This window comes from Ranitomeya imitator, chromosome 2 (genome assembly GCF_032444005.1).
Source record: "Ranitomeya imitator isolate aRanImi1 chromosome 2, aRanImi1.pri, whole genome shotgun sequence".
In the NCBI taxonomy this organism is placed as follows: domain Eukaryota; kingdom Metazoa; phylum Chordata; class Amphibia; order Anura; family Dendrobatidae; genus Ranitomeya; species Ranitomeya imitator.
In genome coordinates, this window is record NC_091283.1 from 559,979,473 (window position 1) to 560,004,575 (window position 25,103).

Sequence of the window (25,103 nt, forward strand, 5' to 3'; positions counted from 1 at the left end):
CAACCAAGTGAACAACACTCTCCAGGAGGTCGGCGTATCAATATCCAAATCTACCATGAAGAGAAGACTGCATGAAAGTAAATACAGAGGGTTCACTGCACGGTGCAAGCCACTCATAAGCATCAAGAATAAAAAGGCTAGACTGGACTTTGCTAAAAAACATCTAAAAAAGCCAGCACAGTTCTAGAAGAGCATTCTTTGGACAGGTGAAACCAAGATCAACCTCTACCAGAATGATGGAAAGAGAAAAGTATGGCGAAGGCGTGGTGCAGCTCATGATCCATAGCATACCACATCATCTGTAAAACACGGCGGAGGCAGTGTGATGGCTTGGGCATGCATGGCTGCCAGTGGCACAGGGTCACTAGTGTTTATTGATGATGTGACACAGGACAGAAGCAGCCGAATGAATTCTGAGCTATTCAGAGCCATACTGTGTGCTCAGATCCAGCCAAATGCAGCCAAACTGATTGGTTGTCGTTTCATACTACAGATGGGCAATGACCCAAAACATAAAGCCAAAGCAACCCAGGAGTTTATTAAAGCAAAGAAGTGGAATATTCTGGAATGGCCAAGTCAGTCACCTGATCTCAACCCAATTGAGCATGCATTTCACTTGTTAAAGACTAAACTTCAGACAGAAAGGCCCACAAACAGCAACTGAAAACCACCGCAGTGTAGGCCTGGCAGAACATCAAAAAGGAGGAAACACAGCGTCTGGTGATGTCCATGAGTTCAAGACTTCAGGCAGTCATTGCCAGCAAAGGGTTTTCAACCAAGTACTAGAAATGAACATTTTATTTAAAATTATTTAATCTGTCCAATTACTTTTGGTCCCTTTAAAAACAGGGTGGCACATGTTAAGGAGCTGAAACTCCTAAATCCTTCATCCAATTTTAGTGTGGATACCCTCAAATGAAAGCTGAAAATCTGAACTTCAACTGCATCTGAATTGTTTTGGTTAAAATTCATTGTGGTAATGTCTATAACCAAAATTAAAAAAATGTTGTCTCTGTCCAAATATATATGGACCTAACTGTACACAACTAGTGCCAAGTTTTCATCAAGAAAACCTTACGTTTCTGTTATGATCTTACTCGGAATAGAATATAATGGAACATATACGTATATGTATATATTCCTCAGTTTGGAAATAAAATCATATGATGGTACATTATTTTCCCATCAAGTATGAGGAAATAATGTTATCCTCATTTACCTTGTTTGCCGCCTGCCCAGCATCTCTGATATCGGACACGTCCTCTGCTCGGTGTTTAATCATTGTGCAGTACATGACAGCGATGCGGCACATATCCTACGGAAGAAATGAAGATGCCCGACTAAGGTGAAATGAACACTAGTAGTGTTCAGGGCAACACAACTCACTGGCATAGCATGGATTGCCAACGCCTGGGTCAAGTCTAGTATGTTGTGTCCTTGCAACCTGTGAACCATGACTGTATATTCCACCAGTCCATTGACATAGACAAGAACAGTGTACAATTTTAAGAGTAGGTTAATTTTAACATTGAGAGATAGAATATCAAAAATAAAATCCAGAAAATCACATTGTATAAAATATATAACTTTATTTGCATTTTGCAGTGAGAAATACATATTTGATCCCTCTGGCAAACAAGACTTAATACTTGGTGGCAAAAACCCTTGTTGGCAAGCACAGCAGTCAGACGTCTATCTCCCAATGTTAAAATTAACCTACACTTAAAATTATAGACTGTTCATGTCTTTGTAAGTGGGCAAACTTACAAAATCAGCAAGGGATCAACTAATTATTTCCCCCACTGTATATTGAACCCCTTGTCCCCAAAGTATATGTATTGTAACTTAAGGAAAATGCTGTTGTAATAAGTGTTTATGCAAGGATATCCCAGTTTTTTGTGCTTTTTCTGAAATTTTGTAAGTAAAACGTTTAACTATTTTTAATATGTTTTTTCATATGTAACAATTATATTACTCTAGCCCTATCCCTAATCCTAGCCCTAAATCTTAACCTAACGAAATCTCTAGCCCAAAGACTAAGCCAAACCTCAGACAAACCCCAGCTCAAGATGCTCAGAATGAATGAGGGAACAGTGAGTGCCAATTGTTTTCAACTGTATCTGAATTTAGGGTGCAGATATTGATGAAAGTGTGATTCCGGGGCAGGAACGCCCATAGCGACCCTGTGGTTTGCTGGAATTAGGGGTATGCCACTGCCTAAAGCTTAGCCCTAGCCTTATGTCTAACACTTATTTTAAAGCAATCCCTTTGGAAAAAGTGGAAAAGTGTTTTTTATTGCGTGCTAATCTTCTGTCATCTCCATTGATGCCTATGCAGAGCGCAACAGTATCATTGGTTGCTGCACTTTGCATAGGCAGCGACCAAGATAACAAATCTTACTTCATTACACTAAACTTTGTAAATTCAGTTGCTGTTTTTGCAGAGTTCAGCAGATAAACTCATCTTGGTTGTTGTGCTCTGCATAGGCAGCTCCAGGAGAACACTAATTGTGCTTACAATTGTCAATTACTTTGTGGGAGGAAAGGTGATGGGGAAGAAGGTGGGGAAAAATGTTGAACCCCGAAAGATTATGGTACGTGGGGCAACCGCCCCTTGGCCACCTTGCCACACTATACCTGCCATTCCTTTAGCTTTCTATAAAGTATTGTCATTGAAAATGTGTTTGGGAGAATACACTTTAATTTTCATAGACCCTGGTTCTCTTTACTTTTTTCCAGTGGTGATCTAGCCAATCAATGCTGCCTTATATAATATGATGGGTCTATAAAACCACATCATACTATGCAGTATACCAATCATTGTGAAAGCTGCAAAATAAACCAATATTCTTGTACCACAATTATGAGGATTGCATTTAATACAACATAATATAGTTTTTGATACTAATAATACCAACTTGTGAGCGTGTGAGCATTGGATCTTTATCCCCCTACCCCAGATCTCTTATTTTTTCAGTACATGCACAATTCTCACCTCGGTAAATTTGACCATAATCATAAATGCCTCCTCTGGGTCAGGCCATGCCAGCTGCTGCCATGTGCGTCCAATCTGAGTGTAGCATGTGGACAGATCCACTGTGGAAGCACTGTGCTTCTGTAACTCTGATAATGGAACCAGCTGAAGGAAGAACCAGAGTTACCAGACTGATCAGATACTAATACCTCTATGTATGTGAATGGTAGACAGCAAATCTTTGGGTATGACCAACTTTTATCTGATTGTATGTCATAATAATAATAATCGGGTTCAGCCGATTGTAATCTGACATGTATGGAGGTATTAAGATCTCTTATGACCGCTTCTCAAAGAGAATCTGTCAGCAGGTTTTTTATATATAATTCGAGAGCAGCATGACGTGGGGGCAGAGAGCCTGATTCCAGTGGTGTATCCCTTTCAAGACTGCTCGATATAGTTTTGATAGAATTACAATTTTATCTTCTGCAGATGTAGCAGTGCTATGAATGCTGAGCTCTGTATAATCCCTCCCACATCCCTGATTGGCAGCTTCTGCTGTACACTGTCATCAAGTTGCCAATCGGTGGTGGAGGCGGGGTTACACAAATTAGCTGGTCTTCCTTGCACATGAGACCTGGTCCTGCAATGATAAACTATTGCTGGCAAAACGCCGATTGTATTCAAAGCTGCTCAGTGGCAATGCTATCCGGTATAAAGCAGTACTTCCCTTGTTCCCATAACATAGGATGACTACATTTCCCAAACAAAACTGAGAGAAAGCAAGTGGAAAATCCATACAAGGGTTTTACTGATCGTCATGCAGGAAGTGATCACTTTTACATTACTAAACAGATCTTGTAGACCTGGTGAGGTTGGTGTGCTTACTCTGAATATCCATGTCAAATTGGCTAAATAAGTCTTTTTAAAAGCGAATGAGGTCATGAGTTTCTATTTTTGATTAGCTAAATGTAGTATCTGTCCCTTATTCTGAATGACAAGCACCTTAGTACCACTCCTCCCTCTTGCTGCTGAAATCTCACGCTGCTTAGTACAAGCTGCAGCTTATCAATCAGGCAGGGTGGGACTACATTGAGTAAATTGAGTTTATCGTTTAATATTCTTAGACTTCAGTTCCTTTGTTGCACTCAAAATTTCTAAAAAGAACCAAACAACCTTTATGACACAGATTTTCAAAGTAAGTACACCTGTAAGTATAGGTATAAAGCAATCTATTAATGTATGCAGTTTGCATAAAATCTGGTGACCAATGTTCCTTAACATTATTTAGACTGACATTTACAGATTTTAGGGCAAAGAATAAAAATATAAAATGATATTTGAAGCTAGGTGATAACGTTTTAAATATATCCTGCAACACCTCACCAGATCTATTTGCACAGCTCTTTGGACTCTCTCGAGAGCGGTTGAATATGCCTTCTGCAGCCAACTAGGTAAACAGTCAGAAAACTTGCGATGAAAATCAAACAGTGGGGAAGAGCCATCCCTAAGAAAAGCAGAATATATCTAATTTATTATATGGAAACTTAGAGTGATTGGAAACAAAAATGAGCCGCACAATGCTATAGAGCTGTTGAGTCTAGCCGTTATATTCTAAACCAATGATATTGACCAGAGGCAAAGCCATAGGGGCATCAAGATTGCTGGGGAACCCAAACCTTGGTTCCTCATAGGGCCCAAAAAAGACTTAGGTCACATGAGAGAAAGTGATGGATTGGGGGCTCTGGTAATAAATTTGCATAAAGGCCCCAAAAAATCAATCTACAGCAAAGACCTTGATCATGAAGGGTCCTAAAAAAATACTTTGGCCCATACGAAGAAACTAATGGTATAATTGATTTTAATACCTGTGTGCAGGATTAGACCCCTAACCAAGAATTGTATCATGACTTTGCATGACAGCAGAGCGCAATATTAGGTGGTCACCTTGTTGGAAGTTGATCTTGGAGTTTGTGAAGCTCACGTAGAGTAAGATAAAGTTGGTAAAAGAGTTCAGAGAGCTGATGGCGAGCGTTGTGGTTAGCAGGTGGAAGCTGACAGACCAATTGCTCAGACACCTGACAAAGACATAATATATATTCTGTTTACACAAGAGAAGGAAATGTAATGGAAGAAGATGTAAGTTCTAACAAAGTGTGGAGTCTGAGAGGTGACTATCTGGAGATACATACCAGCTCCTCCAGTTCCTGGAAGGTCAGGCTGAAGACGTCCACCTTAATAGTGCTGTGACAGATGTAACGATAAAGAAAAATGAAGAAATGTAGACAATACCAATATAAATGGATGTTTCAGGCAATCTATTGAATACATTATATTGATGTATTTAGTTTTCTGTAGACATTTTTATGTACATTTTCCCGTAAGTCCTATAACAAATATTGCAATGTGCTTATTAAGCTACTGAACAATTACAACTTTAATTTTACATATAATCTGTTAAATATTTTTGGAGGTCATGCTTAAAATGTGTATGGAAAAAACTCAGACAGGTAATCACCACCCATCGGGTTATGGCTAGACCGCAACTGTTATTTCGACATAGGATAAAGAACCCACCCAGCATGAAATGTAAAGTACAATCTGTACTTTCTTACTTTCCTTTTCTTACTTGAAAAAACACTTGTTCAATGTCTTGTGACAATTCTTCAGGTCAGCAGTGACATCGGCCACCAGCACTATCAAAGACTTCAAGTTTTCTTCGTAGCCCTAGTGGATTTATAAGTACCATGAGATTTGTGGAAGAAACGGGAAGAGCAGACTAGAAAAAAATGTAAGTCATGTGCAAGGCAAGAAGAAACTATCGGAAAATATTTAGGTATTTCCTAAAATTATAACCCCCCTAAATATATTATTATTATATTATATTATGCCTTAGTTTCTAAAGGGTACAGACAACCAAATTCTATATTTTTAAAGATGAAAGAGTTGTCTTTGAAAAAAAAACATAAAATATAATGTGTGAGCAAAAAGATTACTTTTGTAAAAAGCCAAAATGTGTAAGACGGGGAAGGAAGTGGAGAATACGGACGTTATACACCTACAGATATTTCCTATTTGTGCTTATCTGTAATGTACCTGTATCATAGGTTGTAGATGTTGTCTCTTCAGATCAAACCACTCTCGAGTTCCAGTCTGTATGTAAAAACATTAAAAAAAAATCAAGTATTAGGCTTTTCCTACCATCATCCTAGATAATCCCGCTAATTTGAGAGTTGTTGGCTGCTCAATTCCCCTGCACTGCCCTCTCTAGGTAAAATGACATGTGACTATTCCAATAAATGTCTACATTGAAGGAAATAATTATTTGATCCCTTGCTGATTTTGTAAGTTTGCCCACTGACAAAGACATGAACAGTTTATAATTTTAAGGGTAGGTTAATTTTTAACACTGAGAGATAGAATATCAAAAATAGAAAATCCAGAAAAATCACATTTTAAAAATTATATAAATTTATTTGCAATTTGTAGTGAGAAATAAGCATTTGATCCCTCTGGCAAAGAAGACTTAATACTTGGTGGCAAAACCCTTGTTGGCAAGCACAGCAGTCAGAAGTTTTTTGTAGTTGATGATGAGGTTTGTGCACATGTCAGGAAGAATTTTGGTCCACTCCTCTTTGCAGATCATCTCTAAATCATTAAGATTTTGAGGCTGTTGCTTGACAACTCAGAACCTCAACTCCCTCCATAAGTTTTCTATGGGATTAAGGTCTGGAGACTGGCTAGGCCACTCCATGACCTTAATGTGCTTCTTTTTGAGCCACTCCTTTGTTGCCTTGACTGTATGTTTTTGGTCATTGTCTTACTGGAAGACCCAGCCACGACCCATTTTTAATGTCCTGGCGGAGGGAAGGAGGTTGTCACTCAGGATTTTACGGTACATGGCTCCATCCATTCTCCCATTGATGCGGTGAAGTAGTACTGTGCCCTTAGCAGACAAACACCCCCAAAACATAATGTTTCCACCTCCATTCTTGCCAGTGGGGACGGTGTTCTTTGGGTCATAGGCAGCAGTTCTCTTCCTCCAAACATGGCGAGTTGAGTTAATGCCAAAGAGCTCAATTTTTGTCTCATCTGACCACAGAACCTTCTCCCAATCACTCACAGATTCATCCAGGTGTTCATTGGCAAACTTCAGATGGGCCTGCACATGTGCCTTCTTGAGCAGAGGGACCTTGCGGGCACTGCAGGATTTTAAACCTTTGCTGCGTAATGTGTTACCAATGGTTTTCTTGGTGACTGTGGTCCCAGCTGCCTTGAGATCATTAACAAGTTCCCCCCGTGTAGTTTTAGGCTGTTCTCTCACCTTTCTCATGATCAAGGATACCCCATGAGGTGAGATTTTGCATAGTTCCCCAGATCGATTTCGATTGACAGTCATTTTGTATTTCTTCCATTTTCTTACTATTGCACCAACAGTTGTCTTCTTCTCACCCAGCGTCTTACTTATGGTTTTGTAGCCCCTTCCAGCTTTGTGCAGGTTTATGATCTTGTCCCTGACATCCTTATAAAGCTCATGGGTCTTGCCCATGTTGTAGAGGTTAGAGTCTGACTGATTAATTGAGTCTGTGGACAGGAGTATTTTATAAAGGCGACTATGTAAGACAGTTGTCTTTAATGCCAGTAACGAGTTGATTAGGAGCGTCTAACTGGTCTGTAGGAGCCAGAACTCTTAGGCTATGTGCACAAGTATAATGGTCCTCTGTGGATTTTTCCGCAGCGGAATTGATAAATCTGCAGGGCAAAAACGCTGCATTTTTGCTGCGGATTTACCGCAAATTTACCACGGTTTTTCTGCGGCTTTCACTGCGGTTTTACACCTGCGGTTTTCTATTGGAGCAGGTGTAAAGCCGCTGTGGAATCCGCAGAAAGAAGTGGCATGCTGTGGAATGTAAACCGCTGCGTTTCCGCGCATTTTTTTTCCGCAGCATGGGCACAGCGTTTTCTGTTTCCCATAGGTTTACATTGTAATGTAAACTCATGGGGAACTGCTGCGGACCCGCAGCTGCGGAAACGCTGCGGATCCGCAGCAAAATCCGCAGCTTGTGCACATACCCTTAATGGTTACTAGAGGATCAAATACTTATTTCTCACTGCTAAATGCAAATACATTTATATAATTTATATAATGTGATTTTCTGTATTTTATTTTTCACATTCTATTACTCAATATTAAAAATTAACCTACACTTATAGACTGTTCATGTCTTTGTCAGTGGGCAAACTTACAAAATCAGCAAAGGATGAAATAATTATTTCCTTCACTGTATATGTGAAATGCAGGGGTGTACAGTAGTGAAGAGCGAGCATGCTTGGATAAGGTGTTATCTGAGCATGATCATGTGCTAACCGAGTGTTTTTGGCGTGCTCGAAATATATGCTCGAGTCCCCGCGGCTGCATGTCTCGCTGCTGTTCAACAGGTGCAACACATGCAGGGATTGCCTGTTTGTAAGGAAATCCCTGCATGTCTCGCGGCTGTCTAACAGACATGCAGCCGCGGGGACTCGAGCATATATTTCGAGCACGCTGTAGACACTCACTTAGCACCCGAGCATGCTCAGATAACACCTTATCCCAGCACGTTCGCTCATCATTAGTGGACAGAGTAGCAATCCATAGGATATCCTAGAATTGTCTGATCAAAGGGTGTATGTTATGTCTTGGCAAACATTCTGACATATTCTCCATGGCCAGGAAAATAGATGAAAGCTCTGTTGGAAGCAAGAAGAGTCCAAAGTAGCAAAGTTAAAACAGTAGGTTATATTTTGTTTCCTGTTACAAATAAGCTTTACCTTGATGGCCTCGGTCACTCTGTCCTGTAAGTTGGGAGTAGAGGAGCACAGCTCTCTGAATGCCTTGGTCTTACACATTTGTATCAGAACTCTATATTTAGAAGAATTAATGCTAGGATGAGTATACAAATAATACAATACAGTATATACAAATTTTCAGTTTTAAGATTTTTTTTAAAATTCTGCTCCTACTTCTATTTTGTATATGTAGCCGTTTAATTGATTGTATATCTTGTTCTAGCTCATTGCGTTCTTTGTTTTGCAACATGTTAAATAAAATTAATATAAAAATAATACCACCCCTGTGCCTGCATATTGCTACTTGTTCATCTGGTGCAATGATTTTTAACCCCTTAACGACCGCCGATACGCCTTTTAACGGCGGCAGTTAAGGGTACTTAAACCACAGCACCGTTAATTAACGGCGCTGTGGAAAAAGTGAATAGCGCCCCCCAGAGTCGGATTTTCTCTGGGGTCTCGGTTGCCGGGGGTAGCCGAGAACCCATAGAACATGATTCGGGTTTTTTTTACCAACCCCCGAGTTGCGATCGCCGGTAATTAACCGTTTACCGGCGGTCGCAAAAATAACCAAAACACGATTTCCCATTTAATTTTTCTGTCCTCCGATGTGATCGCACATCAGAGGACAGAGAAATGGGGTCCCCGATAGCCTGTCTCCCCCGGTGCTCCTCATGGCTCCCGATGGGCGGCGCCATCTTTTTCCGGCCAAAATATGGCGTGCGCATGCGCAGTGCACCCGCTGGCCGGCACCCGGAAGATCTTTGGGGTCTCGGCTCTGTTTTGCGATCGCCGGTAATTAACTGTTTACCAGTGGCCGCAAAGAAAAAAAAGCGATGTGTTATTCTCTATCCTCTGATGTGATCGCACATCAGAGGACAGAGAAATAGGGGGATTCGGGGACCCTGTTATGCTTTCCGGTGTCCCTGTATCCTCCTGCGTCCCCTCCTGCCCGCCAGCTTCTTCATCAACCCGTGGAAGCGCTACCATCAGCGCAAAACGGCTGTTGTAGACCCCTGCACACCCTTGTTTCACCAACACCCCCGAGCCGTGAACATGATATTATACTTGCTTGAATAAAGGATTTATACCACTCAAGGACTGGTGAGTGCTGCCGCAACTTTTTTCTACTCATTTTGGCCAAACACATTTAATTTTACTGCTGGTATATTTATCTAACATTGTGTAAAATGGAATCCTAAACTTTATATTTAATCACCAACCTGAGCAGACCCTGCAGACGTTCTGTGGACCGAGATTCTGACAGTGGAAAGACAATGCGATACCTTTGTAAAAGAGACACTCCATATTGCAATAAAGAGTCAAATGATTCCGCCAACTCATTTTTCTGCAGGTTAGGAACAAAGCAAAGAATAGTCTGAATTATTCTGCATGAATGCACGATAGCACCTACAAGTAAGTATGGACAATGTTGTCGGGACCTGAATTTAACAGCCATAAAGCATACTGTATATAAGGTGGCAAAGTTCAGGAGACCCACAGCTGGTTCGGGCATTGGGGTCCATACTCAGGCCATGAAATTTGGATGCGTAAAACCAGCTAATTGCATATACTGTACTATGTACCAGAAACTGAGCAGTAAAAGCTCAAGTCCACACAGTTGTGGTGGCCTACTGAAGTAAGTAGGGACCTCAGTGATCATAATCCACCAGCAGAACATTAAATAGTACATCATAGATTGTCAGATTAGCGCCCAGGGGCATAACGATCGCGGTCACGGAGGGTGTGACTGGGCACACCAGCGCCTACTTTAGCTCCCTGCACTGCAATACATGCCACCAGCCAATCAGAGGACAGCAGCTGACGTTGGCATGCCAGGCATTGGAATCGCATGGCAGTGACGTCCCATTAAAGGGAATCTGTCACCAGGTATTTACTACCCCATCTGAGAACAATATGATGTTCTGAGTTCAGTGATATTCGCTTACTGAGCTGCTTGGTCTAGTTTTGATAAAATCACAGTTTTCTCTTCTGCAGATCTACCAGTTCTCTGAATGCTGAGCTCTGCATAACGTCGCCCACACAACTGATTGGTAGATTTCTGTGTACACTCTGCATAGGCATAAAGCAGCTAATCTGTGGTAGATGCGGGGATAATCCACTGTTGATCAAACAGTGATTTTATTGAAACTGCATCAAGCAGCCCAATAATTGACACAATGCTGGAATCAGGGTCTCTGTCTCTGTCTACATTAGTCATCATCAGGAGAACCACAATATCTCATTTAGGTGGTACAAGGGGTCTAACAGACTAGTTTCTCACCAATAGAAGCTCAGCCAAAGTTTTATGGTACACAACCCTCCCAAGATCACCTGTTCATTCTGCAGCCGTCCTTGGACCCAGAGGTATTCAATACTTGTTATATGATGCAGCAAGCAGCTACTGCTGAACTCCAGACTCTGGTATAATTTACTGTATGCCAGCCACTGCCTGAAATGACAAATTGACTAAGGACAGTTACTATAAGAAATATATATGGAGGAAAGGTCAAAAAATGATAACTAGGGAAGTACATGAAGCATATGAGATGTGAGATACAATCAGTCTTACGGAAGCAGAATTATGGGACCATTTGATAATATGGTCCTTTCTATTTAGTGACAATTTTTATGGTTTTTACCAATGGGCAGTAGCTCATAGGATTCTCTGGAGGAATGTCTTTAGGCTGCTCTGCATAATTACCTGTGAACAATACACTTTTGGTAACACCTTAAAAATATCACTAAATAAAAAGACCCTCATCTCTGGAACTACCGTGTATGGCAGATTAAGAAAAAAATAAAACAGAAAACTCAGCGGAACAGCAGGACAAAAATAAAATAGCTTAGAGTTATACAGTCATGTCGGCACCCTTCAAATTTTTCCAGAAAATGGAGCATCTCTCCCAGGAAATTATTGCAATTGCACATTTTGTTATACACATGTTTATTTCCTTTGTGTGTATCGGAACAACACATGAAACGGAAAAAAAACGCCAATTTGATATAATTTCACACAAAACCCCAAAAGTCAAGGCCAGACAGAATTGTTGGCACCCTCAACTTATCCCTTTGGAATAAATAACTGCAATCAATCGTTCCCTATATCCATCAACAAGCTTCCTACACCTCACTACTGGAATTTTGGGCCACTCTTCTTTTGCAAACTGCTCCAGGTCTCTTGTATTTGAAGGTGCCTTCTCCCAACAGCAATTTTAAGATCTCTCCACAGGTGTTCATCGGGAGTTAGATCCGGACTCATTGCTGGTCACTTCAGAACTCTCTAGTGTTTTGTTTCCATCTATTTCTGGGTGCTTCTCGAAGTATGTTTGGGGTCATTGTCCTGCTGGAAGACCCATGACCTAGGACACAAACCCAGCTTTTTTAAACTAGGCACTACATTGTGACCCAAAATCCTTTGGTAAACTTCAGATTTCATGATGCCTTGCACCCAGTCAAGGCACCCAGTGCCAGAGGCAGCAAAACATCCCTGTTATGATCTAGTGGCCTAGGAGCAGCATGAGACGTACTCTGGAGAAGGTGGTACCTTTACTGACCGCAAACCCTGAACTAGCAGCGCAACTAGAAGTAGCCGTGGGGGGTACCTAACACTCCCTAGACCCCTCGACACAGCCTAAGAACTAACTACCCCTAAAGACAGAAACGGGAAAACTATCTTGCCTCAGAGAAAATCCCCAAAGGATAAACAGCCGCCCACAAATATTGACTGTGAAATGAGAGGGAAATAACATACGCAGACATGAAATCAGGATTTAGCATAGGAGGCCATACTAGCTAAAAAGGAAGAATAGGACAGAGTACTATGCGGTCAGTATTAAAACACTAGAAAATATCCACCACAGAAAATACAAAACACCACATCTGACTAAAGACATGGAGGGTATATCTGCATCTCCAGAGACAAAGCTGGGCTGCAAAAAATCCTTCACAGACAAAGCTGGACAAAACAAAACAAGAAAATGCACAGACTATAAGGTCCACAGCAGGTGGACAGAAAAAACAAGGCCAGAACTTATCTTTGAAGAAATGAACAGCAGACCAGGAGAGACCAAGTGTGGATGTGAATCCTCCAAAAACAATGGACAACTAGCACTGACTAAAGGATAAAGTAGGACTTAAATAGCCCAGCCCAAATTGCAAAAAAATGGATACACCTGATAAATGCTGCGATCCAACTACCGCAGCACTACCACTCATAACCACCGGAGGGAGCCCAAGAGCAGAATTCACAACAGTACCCCCCCTTGAGGAGGAGTCACCGAACCCTCACCAGAGCCCCCAGGCCGATCAGGACGAGCCAAATGAAAGGCACGAACCAAATCGTCAGCATGAACATCGGAGGCAACAACCCAAGAATTATCCTCCTGGCCATAACCCTTCCATTTGACCAGATACTGAAGCTTCCGCCTCGAAAAAACGAGAATCTAAAATCTTCTCAACCACATACTCCAACTCCCCATCAATCAACACCAGGGCCGGAGGATCAGCAGAGGGAACAACGGGCACCACATACTTCCGCAACAAAGATCTATGGAACACATTATGGATGGAAAAAGAGGCTGGAAGGGCCAAACGAAAAGACACCGGATTGATAATCTCAGAAATCCTATAAGGACCAATAAACCGAGGCTTGAACTTAGGGGAAGAAACCTTCATAGGAACATGACGGGAAGACAACCAGACCAAATCCCCAACCCGAAGCCGGGAACCAACACACCGATGACGGTTAGCAAAACGCTGAGCCTCCTCCTGAGACAACACCAAATTGTCCACCACATGAGCCCAAATCCACTGCAGCCTATCAACCACTGAATCCACACCAGGACAATCAGAAGGCTCAACCTGCCCTGAAGAAAAACGAGGATGAAAACCAAAATTACAAAAAAAAAGGCGAAACCAAGGTAGCAGAACTAGCCCGATTATTAAGGGCAAACTCGGCCAATGGCAAGAAGGCCACCCAATCATCCTGATCAGCAGACACAAAGCATCTCAAATAAGTTTCCTAAGTCTGATTAGTTCGCTCTGTCTGGCCATTTGTCTGAGGATGAAATGCGGAAGAAAAAGACAAATCAATGCCCAGCCTAGCACAAAAGGCCCGCCAAAACCTAGAAACAAACTGGGAACCTCTATCGGACACAATATTCTCCGGGATGCCATGCAAACGAACCACATGCTGAAAAAACAACGAAACCAAATCAGAAGAGGAAGGCAATTTAGGCATAGGTACCAAATGAACCATCTTAGAAAACCGGTCACAAACCACCCAGATAACCGACATCCTCTGGGAAACTAGAAGATCTTAAATAAAATCCATAGAAATATGCGTCCAAGGTCTCTCAGGGACCGGCAAAGGCAGAAGCAACCCACAAGTGTGGGAACAGCAAGGCTTAGCCCGCGCACAAATCCCACAGGACTGCACAAAAGAACGCACATCCCGCGACAAAGAAGGCCACCAAAAGGACCTACCAACCAAATCTCTGGTACCAAAAATCCCAGGATGGCCAGTTGTACTGTTATGATCTGGTGGCCTAGGAGCAGCATGAATAGGGAAATACACCGCACTCACGGATGGAATATTTTGCAAATGAATTATAAACAATTTATTGGTGTACATATACATTGAAAAGACAATAATGCCAACATATATGCAGTAGGAAAGCGTGCAAACGAAGTACCTAACACTCCCTAGACCCCTCGACACAGCCTAAGAACTAACTGCCCCTAAAGACAGAAACGGGAAAACTATCTTGCCTCAGAGAAAATCCCCAAAGGATAGACAGCCGCCCACAAATATTGACTGTGAAAGGAGAGGGAAATAACATACGCAGACATGAAATCAGGATTTAGCATAGGAGGCCATACTAGCTAAAAAGGAAGAATAGGACAGAGTACTATGCGGTCAGTATTAAAACACTAGAAAATATCCACCACAGAAAATACAAAACACCACATCTGACTAAAGACATGGAGGGTATATCTGCATCTCCAGAGACAAAGCTAGGCTGCAAAAAATCCTTCACAGACAAAGCTGGACAAAACAAAACAAGAAAATGCACAGACTATAAAGTCCACAGCAGGTGGACAGAAAAAACAAGGCCAGAACTTATCTTTGAAGAAATGAACAGCAGACCAGGAGAGACCAAGTATGGATGTGAATCCTCCAAAAACAATGGACAACTGGCACTGACTAAAGGATAAAGCAGGACTTAAATAGCCCAGCCCAAATTGCAAAAAATGGATACACCTGATAAATGCTGCGATCCAACTACCGCAGCACTACCACTCATAACCACCGGAGGGAGACCAAGAGCAGAATTCACAACACATCCCCAAATCATCTTTGAACCTCCACCATATTTGACTGTAGGTACTGTGTTCTTTTCTTTGTAGGCTTATTTTATTTTTGAATGCCTTGTTCCATCAGATAGTATATTAATGAGGAATTCTTCCCAAAAAAAACATTACTTTTAGAGCAAAATATTTCCAACTATTTTTCCTTTTGGAAAACCAAAATTAATCATAAAGATTATATCCACACTTCGAAATACTGATATGATTATATACGCAGAATATGAAGACTCTGTAACTTACGCCAGGCCTTGATGGAATTCAGACAAGTCTTTTTGGGATGCATGTAGGTGCAGAATGGTCATGCCATGTGGGCTGATCTCCCCATCCCATGTGGTTCCAGTGGCCTGGAATAAGAATGGTAATGTTATGCTGTATACAGGCATTAAAATGCAAACTCACATATACAATGGGTACGGAAAGTATATAAACCCCTTTCAATTTTTAACTTTTTGTTTCATTGCAGCCATTTGGTAAATTCAAAAAAGTTCATTTTTTTCCTCATTAATGTACACTCTGCACCCCATCTTGACTGAACAAAAACAGAAATGTAGTAATTTTTGCAAATTTATTTTAAAAAAACCCTGAAATATCACATGGTCATAAGTATTCAGACCCTTTGGTCAGTATTGAGTAGAAGCATCCTTTTGAGCTAGGACAGCCATGAGTCTTCTTGGGAATGATGCAACAAGTTTTCACACCTGGATTTGGGGATCCTCTGCCATTCTTCCTTGCAGATCCTCTCCAGTTCCGTCAGGTTGGATGGTGAATGTTGGTGGGCAGCCATTTTCAGGTCTCTCCAGGGATGCTCAATTGGGTTTAGGTCAGGGCTCTGGCTGGGCCAGTCAAGAATGGTCACAGAGGTGTTCTGAAGCTACTCCTTTGTTATTTTAGGTGTGTGCTTAGGGTCATTGTCTTGTTGGAAGGTGAACCATTGGCCAAGTCTCAGCTCCAATTTAATGTGAAAGGTCACAGGACTAAATTAAAGGTACATCTGAAAACAAGAAGATGTAGGGGCAGAGACACTGATTCCAGTGATGTATCTCTTACTAGGCTGCTTGCTGCAGTTTTTATAAAATCCCTGTTTTCTCTGCTGTAGGTATCCCGGTTCTTTGAATTCTGAACTCTATATAACCCCACCCACACCGATGATTGACAGCTTTCTGTGTACACTGTGCATAGGCAGAAAGCTTCCAATCAGTGGTATGGGTCGGGTTATACCTTGCTCATGAATTTGGATGACTACAGGTTTACTAGTCCCCTAGTGATGATCTCCTGCTGATAAAACGGTTTGTATATGTCATTTTTAATGATGTTGAATAAAAGTGTTTTTATATTTGCATATACAGTGGGGCAAAAAAGTATTTAGTCAGTCAGCAATAGTGCAAGTTCCACCACTTAATAAGATGTGAGGCGTCTGTAATTTACATCATAGGTAGACCTCAACTATGGGAGACAAACTGAGAAAAAAAAATCCAGGAAATCACATTGTCTGTTTTTTTAACATTTTATTTGCATATTATGGTGGAAAATAAGTATTTGGTCAGAAACAAACAATCAAGATTTCTGGCTCTCACAGACCTGTAACTTCTTCTTTCAGAATCTCCTCTTTCCTCCACTCATTACCTGTAGTAATGGCACCTGTTTAAACTTGTTATCAGTATAAAAAGACACCTGTGCACACCCTCAAACAGTCTGACTCCAAACTCCACTATGGTGAAGACCAAAGAGCTGTCAAAGGACACCAGAAACAAAATTGTAGCCCTGCACCAGGCTGGGAAGACTGAATCTGCAATAGCCAACCAGCTTGGAGTGAAGAAATCAACAGTGGGAGCAATAATTAGAAAATGGAAGACATACAAGACCACTGATAATCTCCCTCGATCTGGGGCTCCACGCAAAATCCCACCCCGTGGGGTCAGAATGATCACAAGAACGGTGAGCAAAAATCCCAGAACCACGCGGGGGGACCTAGTGAATGAACTGCAGAGAGCTGGGACCAATGTAACAAGGCCTACCATAAGTAACACACTACGCCACCATGGACTCAGATCCTGCAGTGCCAGACGTGTCCCACTGCTTAAGCCAGTACATGTCCGGGCCCGTCTGAAGTTTGCTAGAGAGCATTTGGATGATCCAGAGGAGTTTTGGGAGAATGTCCTATGGTCTGATGAAACCAAACTGGAACTGTTTGGTAGAAACACAACTTGTCGTGTTTGGAGGAAAAAGAATACTGAGTTGCATCCATCAAACACCATACCTACTGTAAAGCATGGTGGTGGAAACATCATGCTTTGGGGCTGTTTCTCTGCAAAGGTGCCAGGACGACTGATCCGGGTACATGAAAGAATTAATGGGGCCATGTATCGTGAGATTTTGAGTGCAAACCTCCTTCCATCAGCAAGGGCATTGAAGATGAAATGTGGCTGGGTCTTTCAACATGACAATGATCCAAAGCACACCGCCAGGGCAACGAAGGAGTGGCTTCGTAAGAAGCATTTCAAGGTCCTGGAGTGGCCTAGCCAGTCTCCAGATCTCAACCCTATAGAAAACCTTTGGAGGGAGTTGAAAGTCCGTGTTGCCAAGCGAAAAGCCAAAAACATCACTGCTCTAGAGGAGATCTGCATGGAGGAATGGGCCAACATACCAACAACAGTGTGTGGCAACCTTGTGAAGACTTAAAGAAAACGTTTGACCTCTGTCATTGCCAACAAAGGATATATTACAAAGTATTGAGATGAAATTTTGTTTCTGACCAAATACTTATTTTCCACCATAATATGCAAATAAAATGTTAAAAAAACAGACAATGTGATTTTCTGGATTTTTTTTTCTCAGTTTGTCTCCCATAGTTGAGGTCTACCTATGATGTAAATTACAGACGCCTCTCATCTTTTTAAGTGGTGGAACTTGCACTATTGCTGACTGACTAAATACTTTTTTGCCCCACTGTATTTTTGTCCTGCACATCTGACTTATTTTTTGTGGGTCACTTCCATAGGTATTTTTAATATTGTACTTTGTCAATTTTCCAAACTCCTTTTAGGCTAGGGACCCACTGAGAGATACACTGTGACGTGGCAGTGGGCTTCATACAATCTGATCAGAATGGTAAACTGGGAACCTCATGTTCAGTTTTGTAAATGTTTTCCTAGCGGCATTGGAACAACATATGATTTTTGGATGTGAGGTCCATGTCTCTTTTTTTTCTACAGTTCTACCAGTGTCCTATGAAGCCCAGCCATAGAAGTATAAATATGGCAGCAGCAGGGGCCTTCAGTAGGACAATAGTTTCCTTTCGATATGGGCACTACACGATTGCGTCTCATGAGGGGTTCGGCTGGATTTAACCACTTGAATTCCACTGTCAGCAATTGACTGCAGCATCTAAATAGTTAAACATTTCTGGTATTACAGGCAGGTGCTGATGGGAACTCACTGAGTAAGGCGAACATAGTGACTAAATATGCCGGACAACTGAAAAGACTGGAGTACAATATGTAAAAAAATATATATATACTTTTTTGTTTCTTTGTGTTTTTTTCATTAAAAATATAGCAGTGATTTAAACCTAAATAAGATAAAATAAATATTATAGAGAATATACCTGGTGACTGGTGATCTCATGGCGTACAAACTGCTGTAGTAGCTGTCGGTGGACGATGTAGCTGGGGTTCTTGCTCAGCAAAGTTGCTCTCTGGAACAGTACAAGTAGGGGAAAAAAAAGAAAATGTCATAACACTAAAGATCTCTTTCAGAATCGGTCTGATTTTGGATCACAATGCATGGACTGGCCGCACATCTCCTGTCCCCGGGGTGACCGCCTCACAGAAATATATGACGCTGTCACGCTCAGATCAGGAGATGTGCGGCCAGCCGATGCATTGTGATCCGACATCGGACCGAATGTAATGGATATCGGAAAGAGCTTTATCATTTAAGAACTTAAGGACTAGTAACAGGTACAATATCGTGATGTTAATGTGATACATTGGCTCCAGAACTGTAATTTCTGGATTAAGGAGCACTACAGGTAGTTAGGAACTAGATGAGTTGCGGTGTCATGCCTCCATTGTGCCCAAATCCAGCTCCACCGATTTTGGCAGGGCTGAGAGAAATTGGCATGAAAATACCAAAAGTTGAAAAAATTTTGAGCAACCCTAAGTTGTACCAAAATATTGCGACTATTCAAAGTCATTTGTGCCAGAATTCTGGAGAAATTGCTTTGATGAACCGGGGCTATGGCTTGAAACTAAAGGTGCAATTCAATCTCAATTTTTTGGCGCAACGGAGAGTTGATCAAAAACTTTGGGACATTTGGCGTTTTCAAGCTAGTTAAAATGATCTTGTCCAAAAATGGGAAGGGATGGAGAAAAGACAGGACAGGATGTGGGAGTGATCATACCCTCTACCCCATCAAATTAATTAAAAAAATGGTGGAATTTGATATGTCAGAAAAGGAACTGGAGTGGCATTTCTGGCATGATGCATGGAAGCACACGCCACAGAGGAGATGCGTCTGAATTCATTAAGTGGCGTGCACCTGTTAACAAATCAGCACCATGTAATCTAGCAAGACTGGCGCAGCATGACCATGAACCTCACCGGTCTGGATGAATTGGTCCCAAAGTGTTCTTACCTTTTTGTGTGTCAGAAGGAACTGGAGATGGCACTGTCCTCTGTCTGGGTATGTCTCTGTCCGAGGTTCCAAATGGTACCAGCGATCCTCCCTACACTTCAGATCCTAAACACAATCCAATCTTTTTTTAAAATACGTTTTCATGTTTAGCCCATTGGCCACACCATTAAAAATATATTTTGTAATCTCTGGACCACAAAAAAGTCTCACCCGCAGACGAAGAACAACATTGCCTAGAAAGTCATCTTGACCTTTGTCCTTGCGAGCATCTTTAAATATCCTTAAAACAGGAAAGTATGCATGTATTAGATAAAGAAACACAAGAAAGCCAAGAATGTCTACTATTAGCCCTTTCTTTTCTACCAAAGAGTAAGATTGATTAGAAATACTTAGAAAGGTTTTAGGGAATGTGCACATGTTGCGGATTCTCTGCGGATCTGCAGCGTTTTTTGCAGTGCAGAAACGCTGCAGATCCGCAATTGATTTACAGTACAATGTAAATCAATGAGAAAAAAAAATGCTGTGCACACTTTGCGGAAAATCCGCTGCGGAAACGCTGCGGATTAAAAGAAGCATGTCACTTCTTTTTTGTGAATCTGCAGCGTTTTTGTACCCATTCCATTATAGAAAACCGCAGGGGTAAAAAACGCAGCAAATCCTCAAGAAAACCGCAGCAAAAACGCACAAAAAATGCTGCAGAACCGCACAAAAAACGTGACAAATCCGCAACTGCCTTTTCTGCCAGGAGAGGCAGAATCCGCACCAGAAATTCCTAAGCCTAATCCGCAACGTGTGCACATAGCCTTACAGTCCTACAGAAATAAACTTCGAGCAACATAAAATTTTCTGCAACTTTATAATATACTTTGTAATTCATATAGCTACCATTTCAAGATCTTAAGCTTTTGGCAGTGAATGAGAACATCCCTCCTTAAATTCAGAAGCTGAAAACACTGACAGAACTAATTTAGATCATAGTTTGCTATAATAGGATTGAGTCTAAGCAATCTTCTGTGAACTACACTAATTAGCAGCACAAATCTGAGGATATGTGCACAGGTTGCGGAATGGTGTGCGGATTTTTCCGCACTGTTTTTGGTAAATCTGCAGGTAAACCGCACTGCGGATTTACCACGTTTTGTCTGAATTTTTTTGTGCGGATTCCACCTGCGGTTTTACACCTGCGGATTCCTATTGAGGAGCAGGTGTAAACCACTGCGGAATCCGCACAAAGAATAATAATAATAAATAATAATAGTAATCTTTATTTATATAGCGCCAACATATTCCGCAGCGCTTTACAGTTTAACAATTTCAAACACAACAGTCATAAGTAACAACATTAACAATACAATAATTAAAGCGAAATAAAAATGACCCTGCTCGTGAGAGCTTACGATCTACAACAAAGAATTGACATGCTGCGGAAAAAACAACGTTGCATTTCCGCGCGTTTTGTTTTCCATACGTTTACATGGTACTGTAAACGCATGGAAAACTGCTGCGGATCCGCAGCAAAATCCGCAACGTGTGCACATACCCTTAGGCCACATTCACACGTTCCTTTTTATCCTGCGGGTTATCCCGCAGCGGATTTGATAAATCTGCAGGGCAAACCCGCTGCGGTTATCCCTGCAGATTTATCGCGGTTTGTCCTGCGGGTTCCGCTGTGGGTTCCGCTGCGGGATTTACCCCTACTATTGATGCTGCATATGCAGCAATATGCAGCATCAATAGTAGTGTTAAAAATAATAAAATCATGGTATACTCACCCTCTGACGTCCCGATCTCCTGGGCGCTGCAGGCGGCGGTCCGGTTCCAAAGATGCTGTGCGACCAGGACCTTCGTGACGTCACGGTCATGTGACCGCTACGTCACCAAAGGTCCTGGTCGCATAGCAAACCTGAGACCGGACGGCCGCGTGCAGCGCTGAGACTTCAGAGGTGAGTATATCATGATTTTTTATTTTTATTCTTTTTTTTTTTAATACAAATATGGTTCCCAGGGCCTGGAGGAGAGTCTCCTCTCCTCCACCCCGGGTATAACCCGCACATTATCCGCATTACTTCCCGCATGGTGGGCACAGCCCCATGCGGGAAGTAAGCGGATCAATGCATTTCTATGGGTGCAGAATCGCTGCGATTCTGCACAAAGAAGTGACATGGTCCTTTTTTTCCGCAGCAATTCAGCGCGGTTTTTTTCGGGTTTTTCCGCATCATGTGCACTGCGGTTTCTGTTTTCCATAGGGTAACATTGTAGTGTACCCTGCATGGAAAACAGCTGCGGATCCGCAGCGGCAAAATCGCCGCGGTTCCGCAGTAAAAACCGCATAGTGTGAACATGGCCTAAAGGTACCCATGCACCTTAGGCTAGGTTCACAATTAGGCCTCAATCAGTTGTTCATTATTTTTATCATGTAAAAATATGAACCATTCCTCATCAGTGTTTTTGATCCAGGTTTCATCAGTGTTTGGTCAGTGTCAATTTTTATCATCAGTTTTTCATGAGTGATTTTCACATATGAAAAAAATTGTAAAGCTTCTCCTCTCTATTACAATATTAGCCATGGAGAACATAGAGAGTGAACACTGATGGCATCCTTGACTCATTGAATTGTATGTGTAATTTTGATCCATGACTCAGATCATAAATGGACATCTCTCATTGAATTTTTTTGTGGACCTCTCAGTCAGCAAAACAACAGGGACATGTGAGCAGCTTTATAGACTGTAAAGGGTACATGTTCTATCCGTCAAACACACAGAGCACGTACATGATTCATGTATGCCTGAAAGGCTTGATACACAACTCTCTTTCGAGCACTAAATTGAGGTTTCTGTTGGGATCTGCAAAAATTGTGCCATGCCAGGAACCCCGACAGAGCCCGAAGGAATGAGGCCATCAGAATTACTGTGGACACTATCTGGGAGTATTAGTCTTTTTCAGACATACATAGCATGGTGTCGGTGAGTTACATTTCAGTGATGGTATCATGAATTCACAGATGTACATCTCTTTATTGAAAGAGAAGATGCTACCACCAGCACTCCGTGACTTGGTAGACAGGCACTTTTCATGACAATGATCCAAAATACACATATATTGCATTTCTGAAGAAGAACAGGGTGATAGTGATTCAGTGGCAAAGTATATCTCCTGATCTGAAACCAATAAACACCTATGGGGAATTCTGAAAAGATAAGTTGAGCATCATTCTCCATCCAGCATCCAGGATCTAAAAGAGGTTACACTTGAAGAATGGAAAAAGATAGATATTGCAATATGTTGCCAACTTGTTCATTCCATGCCTAGAAGATTTGGTACTGTCATTAAAAATTATCGAGGTCATGCAAAATACTACATGTAATACAAAATATTCCCATATGGAGTCCTACGAATAAAAAGTGCAAAAGTCATAATGTAGCAATACAACACCTATTTCACAGGCATGAATTAAGCCCAGAAAATTTCAGAGTATATTGAACCAAAAGAAAACTTTATTATATAGTACCTTAAAAACAATGAACAAATCAGAGTGCCTCTGAGATAAGCAGTGATATATAGGCGTCCCATTAACCCTGCTGTTCTGTTCGGTCTGGGGAGACCTATTTTGAACTTTGGTATTTTTTGGGGTGTTCAAGATGCGGTTCTGAAACTTGTGGTTGATTGACTTAAATTCGGATGGGTCGGTCGGCCACGGGTTTCAGAGCCGCATCTTGAATATTTTAAAGAATATTGAAGTTCAAAGTCGGTCATTTTTGACCAACAGAACAGCAGGGTTAACAGTCAAAATAAAAGTATTTTTCACATAATACCACACAAAAATGTATTTATCTTAGGTAATAACTTCATGTATAATCCATAACATGACCAAACCAATCCTATCAACCATAAATTGTTAGTAGCCTAATACTGCCATATATATTGTGTATGCAATGTCTGCAGGTAGTTAAACAGGCAATGAATATTACTGATGTAATGCTATCGTGTATGTCATGCAGACAAAGTCTGGCAGTAAGTGTGCAAGTAATGTCAAATCATGACTATATACAGGAGGATAGAGTGGGATACAAGGTATACGGGTACTTACAAGTGAATGCTGATAAGGTGCCTGTCCTGCAGCTCCAATGCCCCCTAACAAAGGGCGAAACAAGCGTTTGCGCAGCAGGAAAGCACCTTACCAGCGTTAACTTTGGCTTTCCCCATGAATCACCATCCAAAAACTCATTCGGATGTTCTTGGCTATCATTATGATTAAGGCCGGGATCACACACAGCAAGATACGGCCGAGTCTTGCAGGTTAAAACCAAGCTCTGGCACCGGCACTCCAGAGCAGAGCATGCGGCCGCATAGCAATATATGGAGCTGCACGCTCCGCTCCGGAGTGCCAGTGCCAGAGCTTGGTATTAACCTGCGAGACTCGGCCGTATCTGGCTGTAGTGTGACTCCGGCCTTAAAAAGAGATAACACAGTAGTTTGACAATAAATGGCGTCACCCAACCACTAACCATGAGCGGAGAAAAAGTTTTGAGCACAACTGTATATATATGTATCCTTCCTCCTCGCCAAAAGTAGATAGCAAAATGTAGAAAGCAGAAACTACTTAACATAACTGATATTGCCATGGAACATGTGGATGCTGAGACGAAAAAAATCGAAATGGCAGAATTACTGTAATTTGTTCACCAGCTACACATAAAAATGGAATAAAAACAGATGAGAAAGTCTAAGGGTATGACACATGTTGCGGATTTGGCCGCTGCGGATCCGCAGCATTTTTACATGCGGTGTACAGTACCATGTAAGCCTATGGAAAACCAAATCCGCTGTGCACATGCTGCGGAAAAAAATGCGCAGAAACGCAGCGGTTTATTTTCCGCAGCATGTCAATTCTTTGTGCGGATTCCGGTGTTTTTACACCTATTCCATTATAGGAATCCGCAGGTGTAAAAACGCAGGTGAATTCCGCACAAAAACTGCACAAAATCAGCAGAAAACCCGCAGGTAAAACACAGGTCATTCTACCTGCCGATTCTGCAGAATCCGCGTGGAAAAATCCACAATAGAATCCGTAATGTGCGCACACACCCTAATAGACACCATAATAGTATCAATAAAAGCTATAGCTCTATCCTCAAACACAGAAAAGAAAAAAAAAACATGCTCTCATACTACTCTGTTGACCGAACAAAATCAAATTTTTGCGAGTTTGTTAATTTTTTATTGTTAAGTATGGTAGTAAAAAAAAAAAAATTATATACCGTACATTTTATATGGCTATAACTCGTAAATA

General features: G+C 41.6%; 1 protein-coding gene across 2 annotated transcripts in view; it reads right to left on the minus strand.

The window, feature by feature from the left end:
* The window catches only part of UNC13D (unc-13 homolog D), a 157,066-nt gene that overhangs the window by 19,042 nt on the left and 112,921 nt on the right, over positions 1-25,103 (minus strand). For both annotated transcript variants that reach the window (XM_069752049.1, XM_069752048.1), the window contains exons 10-23: positions 20,021-20,090; positions 19,811-19,915; positions 18,779-18,868; positions 15,415-15,518; positions 11,137-11,254; positions 10,026-10,150; positions 8,785-8,875; positions 6,070-6,126; positions 5,603-5,700; positions 5,166-5,217; positions 4,921-5,051; positions 4,360-4,480; positions 2,995-3,138; positions 1,220-1,315 (exon numbers count right to left, since the gene is read on the minus strand). In XM_069752049.1, coding sequence (XP_069608150.1) covers positions 1,220-1,315; positions 2,995-3,138; positions 4,360-4,480; positions 4,921-5,051; positions 5,166-5,217; positions 5,603-5,700; positions 6,070-6,126; positions 8,785-8,875; positions 10,026-10,150; positions 11,137-11,254; positions 15,415-15,518; positions 18,779-18,868; positions 19,811-19,915; positions 20,021-20,090 — 1,402 coding nt within the window. The remainder of the gene's footprint in view (positions 1-1,219; positions 1,316-2,994; positions 3,139-4,359; positions 4,481-4,920; positions 5,052-5,165; positions 5,218-5,602; positions 5,701-6,069; positions 6,127-8,784; positions 8,876-10,025; positions 10,151-11,136; positions 11,255-15,414; positions 15,519-18,778; positions 18,869-19,810; positions 19,916-20,020; positions 20,091-25,103) is intronic.